The sequence below is a fragment of the Drosophila eugracilis genome, unplaced genomic scaffold, assembly GCF_018153835.1.
Source record: "Drosophila eugracilis isolate 14026-0451.02 unplaced genomic scaffold, ASM1815383v1 contig_1897, whole genome shotgun sequence".
Lineage (NCBI taxonomy): Eukaryota > Metazoa > Arthropoda > Insecta > Diptera > Drosophilidae > Drosophila > Drosophila eugracilis.
Window position 1 is genome coordinate 371,371 of NW_024572751.1, and position 7,224 is coordinate 378,594.

General features: G+C 46.8%; 1 protein-coding gene across 1 annotated transcript; it reads left to right on the forward strand.

Moving 5' to 3' along the window:
• The first annotated feature begins 417 nt into the window (after window positions 1–417).
• On the forward strand, window positions 418–3,312 carry LOC121529801. The gene has a single exon (XM_041817799.1). The coding sequence runs from the start codon at window positions 418–420 to the stop codon at window positions 3,310–3,312; it is 2,895 nt and encodes a 964-aa protein (XP_041673733.1).
• The last annotated feature ends 3,912 nt before the right edge of the window (window positions 3,313–7,224 follow it).

Consider the following 7,224-nt stretch of genomic DNA (forward strand, 5'->3'; position numbering starts at 1 on the left):
GCTTCTGCACGCCTGCCGATGAAACCGTATCGTAATGCGGTCCCGAGGATTTTAATCGGACTAGACCATGCGCACCTAGGAATACCTATGCAAAACAGGAGCTTCGGAGCAGGAGGACCCCTATGCAGCCGCCACCAAGCTAGGATGGGTGGTTTTTGGTCCTGTAAGAAGTCAGATGAGTTCACCAATGCAAAGATCGTGCCTCCTAGCCGTCCCACAGTATGATCATCTCGAGAAGATGGTCAGCGACTATTTCGAAATAGAGAATTTCGAGTGAAGCCGGCGCCACCAGTCGCAGCTAGTGGCGACGCACGGGCTTTGGGAATCCTGAACGAGACGACTAGGCGAGTGGGCGAACGATACCAAACTGGATTGCTGTGGAAAGATGATAAAGTGAGCCTGCCTGACAGCTATAACATGGCACTCAAAAGACTTGTCGGCATTGAAAGGAAGATGAGACGGGATGACAGCTTTGCACGGGCCTACAAGTCGATCATGGAGGACTACGTCAACAAGGGTTACGCACGACGCCTGGAGCAGCAGGAAGTGGCAGCCGATAACCGGGACAAGATCTGGTACCTGCCGCACTTCGGGGTCGAGAACCCAAACAAGCCCGGAAAGATCCGTCTAGTCTTCGATGCCGCAGCCAAAGTGGGCAATACATCTTTGAACTCAGTTCTACTCAAAGGCCCACAACAGTTCAAGTCCCTGCCAGCCGTGCTCTTCCATTTCCGGGAAGGAGCAGTCGGGGTCTGCGCAGACATAAAGGAGATGTTTCATCAGGTGCTGATACAGCCCCAGGATAGATGCGCCCAGAGATTCCTGTGGAGGAATGGAGATGACCGGCGAGATCCAGATCTGTTCGAAATGGTTGTGATGACGTTCGGAGCCGCTTGTTCGCCGTGCTCAGCGCATCATGTGAAGACCATAAACGCTTCAAGATACGCCCAAGCAGATCCTCGCGCGGTTCAGGCCATCAATGAGTATCACTATGTAGATGACTACGTGGATAGTTTCTCGGACGAGAAAGAAGCTATCGCTGTATCAGAACGAGTAAGGAAAATTCATGCTGAGGCCGGTTTCGATTTGTGCCGCTTCTCATCAAGTTCGGAAAGTGTGGTCAAGGCTTTGAACCCACTAGGATCCAATAAGAACGTTGAATGGAATGAAGCGGAGGAGAAAATATTAGGCATGTACTGGCACCCAGCGACGGATGACTTTAAATTCAGCGTAAAGTACCACAGGGTTCCCAGCAGCGTGATGACCGGAGAACGTGCACCCACCAAGAGAGAATTCCTAAGTCTGGTTATGTCAACATTTGACCCGATAGGATTCTTGAGCTGCTTCATGGTAACCGCCAAACTATTGATGCGTGAGATTTGGCGGAGAGGAGTTCAGTGGGACGAGCCGTTGCCGGATGAGTTAGCCAAAGCGTTTGAGAGCTGGAGGCTGGAAATGGATTACGTGAGAGATTTCCGCTGTCCACGCTACTACTTTGGCACGGGATGCGTACGTGAACTGCAGCTACATGTGTTTGTGGACTCCAGCCAATCGGCGTTCGCAGCAGTTGCATTCTGGAGGGCGACTTATGACAACGATGATGTGCGGTCCTATTTCGTGTGTTCCAAAACGAAATGCGCCCCGATGAAGACGATGACGATCCCGCGCCTGGAGCTCCAAGCAGCTGTATTAGGAACCAGGCTGATGGACACCGTAAGACGAGAGCACGACGTATCGATCAGCAGATGCGTGCTATGGACTGACTCTAAGACCGTGCTGCACTGGATAAGCAGCACCCACCGGCGGTATAAGCAGTTCGTTGGAAACCGGGTGGCGGAGATCTTAGAGTCAACGGAGGTGTCTCAATGGAGGTGGATACCGTCTGCCGAAAACGTGGCAGATGACGCGACGAGGCCACAGCGCCATGTGGACCTCAGCCAAGGGGCAAGGTGGATGAGCGGGCCATCATTTCTGCGGGAGTCGGAAGAACAGTGGCCCAAGCCATCTCCAAGTGATCGCGACAGTCCACACTCCGCAGAAGAAGAGATGCCGTGTGAGTTTACACTGGTAATTGCCAACGAGTTTATATTTTTGCAGAGATTTTCGAATTATAATCGATTGGTCAGGACCACAGCGTGGATCCTCAGGTTCATACGACGGTGCCGTGGATTGAGTGACGAGAGTGAGGCCTACGGTATTACAGCTACTGAGTGCGCGGAGGCAGAACGGAAACTGATCCAGCGCGCCCAGGCTGATACGTTCGCAGATGAAGTTCAAGGAAAGGCAGTGGCGAAAGGCAGTCAGTTACGAGGACTATCCCCTTACGTCGACCACGATGGAATCATACGAGCGCGTGGACGGATTGATGCCGCCGAATGCGTCCCATTCAACGCACGGCGCCCGATCATACTGTCGCACAAACACGCACTGGCAGAGATGATAGTTCGTCACTACCACAGGAAGATGAAGCACCAGAATCTAGACGCGACCATAAGCGAGATCCGGACCAGGTTCTGGATAACCAATTTAAGGAGAGTTTTACGGAGTGTTATGGCAACCTGTAACTTGTGCAAACTCCGGAGAGTACGACCAATTCCGCCATTGATGGGTCCGTTGCCAGAGGACCGGCTGGAGCCGAATGGATGGCCATTCAAGTATACTGGCTTGGACTACTTTGGTCCGCTGTTTGTGACGATTGGACGTCGCACTGAGAAGAGGTGGGTCGCACTCTTTACTTGTCTAACCACCAGGGCTGTCCACCTGGAGATAGCCCACGATTTGTCAACAGATTCCTGCATCATCGCTATGAGGAATTTTATGTGCCGCCGTGGACCGGTGGTCAGATTGAGGAGCGACAATGGAAAGAACTTTATTGGAGCAGATCGTGAGGCCAGAAAGTTCGATGAAGTCTTCGAACCAGAAAAGATCCAGGATGAGCTGTCATCCAAAGGAATCGAATGGATCTTTAACTGTCCCGCGAACCCAGCTGCCGGCGGCATCTGGGAAAGGATGGTCCAATGTGTGAAGAAGGTGCTCGCGCATACTGTGAAGGAGGTGGCTCCTAAGGAACACGTCTTGGAGAGCTTTCTTATTGAGGCGGAGAATATTGTTAATTCTCGTCCGCTTACCCACCTTCCAGTCACTGTGGATCAGGAGGCACCGCTAACGCCCAACGATCTGCTAAGAGGAGTGGCTAATGTTCCGGACCTTCCTGGAGATCGCGGAGAGCAGCCTGTCAAGTGCGCTACTAGGGAAGCAGTGGCGTATCGCACGGATGATGAGAGACAGATTTTGGAAACGTTGGGTACATGAGTATCTACCGACGCTTGTTCGCAGGGAGAAATGGTGCGAGCATGTCGAGCCTATGCGCCCAGGGAATCTCGTGTACATCTGTGATCCGGCCATCCCTCGTCGAGAATGGAGGAAAGGCGTCGTGGAGGAAGTGTACCCAGGAGCGGATGGAGTACCACGACGAGCGGCGGTACGCACTACCAATGGCGATCGAGCTAAGTTAATCATGCGTCCCATCTCCAGATTGGCTATCCTGGATGTGGTGAATGCAGTTGCTTCACCGGGGTGGGGATGTCGTGGAACGGATTAACATATCGCTCAAGGTTTAGTAAATTTAAATGTAGCGCCAAGTATTTCAGTATTTGTTATCGATGTTGTAAATCGTTAGAGAGATCATATTGTAAAGCTAAATGCGGTCACACGAAATGGTGAATTGTAAGCCAGAATCTCCCGCTCAGATTTATTCCGATTGGAGAGATCAAAGAGACTGGGAGGCGAGACTGCGGTATGTAAAACTGATTGTGAAAATAGGTTAAATCTGATATATGTATTTCATACAGAATAAAACATCGTCGTTTGTTTATGCTATTGTTCTACGCTACAAGACTGGTTTTCTTGTTTCGGTGTTGGCTAAGCAACGTTAAAGGCAACTCCCAGGGGATCTCTTTCGGTCGGCGTCAGGCGTAATTAATTATGTTCAATGTTATTTCCTGATTCACAATCAGCTGTGGAGTTTTCTTTCCTGGGCTCCCTTTCCCATCGATTCCCATAGGCCTTCATTAGTATGCCATCACATCCGAATTCGTTCGGGAGAACTTGCCACACCATCCTCGAGACGCCTTGCTTTCCATATTTCCTGCAGTTTGCCCGCCTGCCATCGGCGTGTGAGTTAAATTTAATTGAATTGTTCATTGACATTTTCAGACCCTAGCAACCCGTTTACATTGTCAACTTTTTAATTGAATTATGTAATTGCACGCTGCACAAAGTTGCAGCAAAGTGTTGCATACGCTGCGGGGGAGGGGAAACTTTTTGCTCGGCTCTTTTTAGATGGAAAATTGCAAATTAAAATCTACAGCCATGAAGCGGGGTTAATATGCCATGGAAAAGTTGTAAAACTGTATTTGATATGCTGCGAAACGCGAAAAACAATAGCGAATGCTTTCACTAGCATCGATGCATAGAAAGTGGATATATAATATTTAAGTAAAAAATAAAAAGTTTTCCCCTGTGAAAAGCTCAAGCTATAAGGATATTGGTAATGGACGAGCAAGACAAGTTGTATTACTAAAACAAGAAGAAACGCTGTAGTCGGGTGCTTGCGGCACTATAAGATACCAATAAGATATGTCCATGGATACGTTATAACCTATAGTTCTTCATTAATAGCGAATGTTCCGAATTGAAAAATCTTTGTTTAAACGATAGACATTGCCATAAATATGTTATACAAGGTCAAATGAAGACATTCAATATAATATTATGGACGCCACAGTTTCCGCGGTTTGTGGGCGTGGCATTTTTGAATTTTTGGTTTTCTGGGTTTTGTGGGCGTGGCTAGGTGGGAAAAAAACAATTCGCATTTGGGGCATCATAAAATTAACGAGATATACAAAAAAACGAGATGCTACAAAATGCGAAAACCGTCTTTCGAGCTTGGTGGGCGTAAGAGAGGGTGTGGCCCGATAATGATATCACCATAAGATGCGCTGACATCTCAAAATAATGCACACTTAATTTCAACTTTCTAGATCATAATCTTAATTAATAGTTCCTGAGATCTCAGCGATTTTAGAATCTTCATGCTTAACCTCAATTTTGTATCTCTTATAGTTCCTGAGATCTCAGCGTTCATACGGACAGACGGACGGACAGACGGACGTGGCTCAATCGACATCGCTATTGATCCTGATCAGGAATCTGTGTACTTTATAGGGTTGGAAACTCTTCCTTCTACCTGTTACATACTTTTCAACGAATCTAATATACCCTTTTTCTCTACGATTAACGGGTATAACTATACCCAACATATATGAATATGGTCATATCACTACTCTACGCCTAATAATATAATTTTTATTTTTTGTTTCATTTTAATACATTAGTATATCTTTCGTAATTAATAAAGACCACCGTCAAAGGGAAACTTATATCATAATCTTAATTTGGGGCTTTCAGGCCTCATATTTCTACTCAAAGTCTTCCCCAAATTTCCCGCACTCACTTTCTTGACTTTTCCAAGCTCTAAATACTAAGTAAGCCAGGCCAGCCGCATGTGGTCAATGATTTTCATTATATATGGGGATATTTACTTCCCCGACCCCTCCAATCACTTATCCGTATTAAGGGCTCTCGAAGGGGCTTTCAGGTGTTTGATTAGGTACGATACGGACGTGGGAGGCTGGCCCACAGCCCGATAATTATTTATGGCACAAACTAGCCACTTGTGGGCATATTGTGACTCCGGCCACTTGGCCAGCACATTTGATTGAGAAGAGTGTTGGCAGAGACCAGGGTCCGGTTCATTGCCAAACATTACTCTTACCAATTGGCCGGCATGAAGGACCATTTCCCGCACACTCTCTGGTAACTTAATTGGCCTGTATTTATATGGATTTTTACTTCCATCCATAATTATTCTGCACTGGGAGAAATGTGTTTGCCATATTAAGGTTGCAACATAACTATAAATACTAATTGGTTTTGTTTCATAAGAGCTTTTTAGGTGAAACCTATTTATGGAGAAAAGAGATTTAATGAGTATTTTTTGATATTTATAAAGAATAAATTAATTAAATAAAATTAAACTAAACAAATCTGTGAAAATAATGAAAATGAAATGAGAACACTTCTTAATCGCATAGTAATGCCAGTTTCAAAACGGTTCGCTTTTCTAAGTGCAACTGCACCTGTCGGTGCTGGCATTTTGATGATTGCGTGTTAATTAAGCGTTTGCACGCACAGTTGGGGCTGGACATGGAAAGGACCTGGTCCAGTATCAGAAGGCAAATGCGGAACATAAATTTATCCCTCTCAGTTAGTGCAGATTTATGGCAGAGCAGCTGCCACAAGTGTCTGTCCTGGGCCCTCCACTTTGCCACTTTCGCACCTCCATTCCCTGGGTCCTTCGGTCCGTTGGTCCTGCCAGCCTGCGAGCCTGCAAGCCCAAAAAAACTTTCGGCCAAGTCGCACACGAACATATGTGCACCACTACACGCACACATAAGCACAAGTGACAGGTAATTTGTGCATAAAAGCGTGTTCAGGTGAGGGTGGGGAAGAGAGTGGCGCCCACGCATACATTATTCATTTCATTGCCAGCGTTTTTTGCTGCCTCCGCACACTTGACAATTTCCACAGTTGCTCCTCAATGGCACTATCACGTTTTTTGCACTCTTCAACACATTTTCACGGGACAGTTGTGACACCGCACTGACGGCTTATACGGCCAAAGTCGGTTAGGCCGTTCGATTCCGTGTCCTGGCTTATTAGCCTGACAAGCTGGAGCTGTCACAGCTCATTCCCCGTTCCCGTTAAATATCGCAGTTAATTATCGGGTGCACAGTGTTTGTTTCTGTGGCAGCTGCGGCTTTTACAGGGCCCTAAGCTGCATCCGAATTCAAATACACACACTTCGCACGAGCTAAACTAATTATGCTGAGCACAGAAGATTCAATTACTTGTGCAGAATTTACACAAAATTCAATCAATTCAATTCAGGCAGGCCAGAAAGCCCTCAGGAGAGCCCTTTGTCAACAAAAATTATCGAGTGCAATAATTCCTAACGAACGCACAAAAGCACATATACACAGGAAAATCCTGCTCATGTTATTGACAGGTAGAGGGATTACCTGTACGGAGAAAAACTCTGAACGTCAGTGCCAACCAGGGTTATCTCTGATTTACTGCAAGCACTTAATCCTCTAACTTCGC

Bases quoted from the DNA above. Each gene is read 5' to 3' on its own strand.
- LOC121529801 (XM_041817799.1), top strand. From the start codon at position 418: ATGGCACTCAAAAGACTTGTCGGCATTGAAAGGAAGATGAGACGGGAT.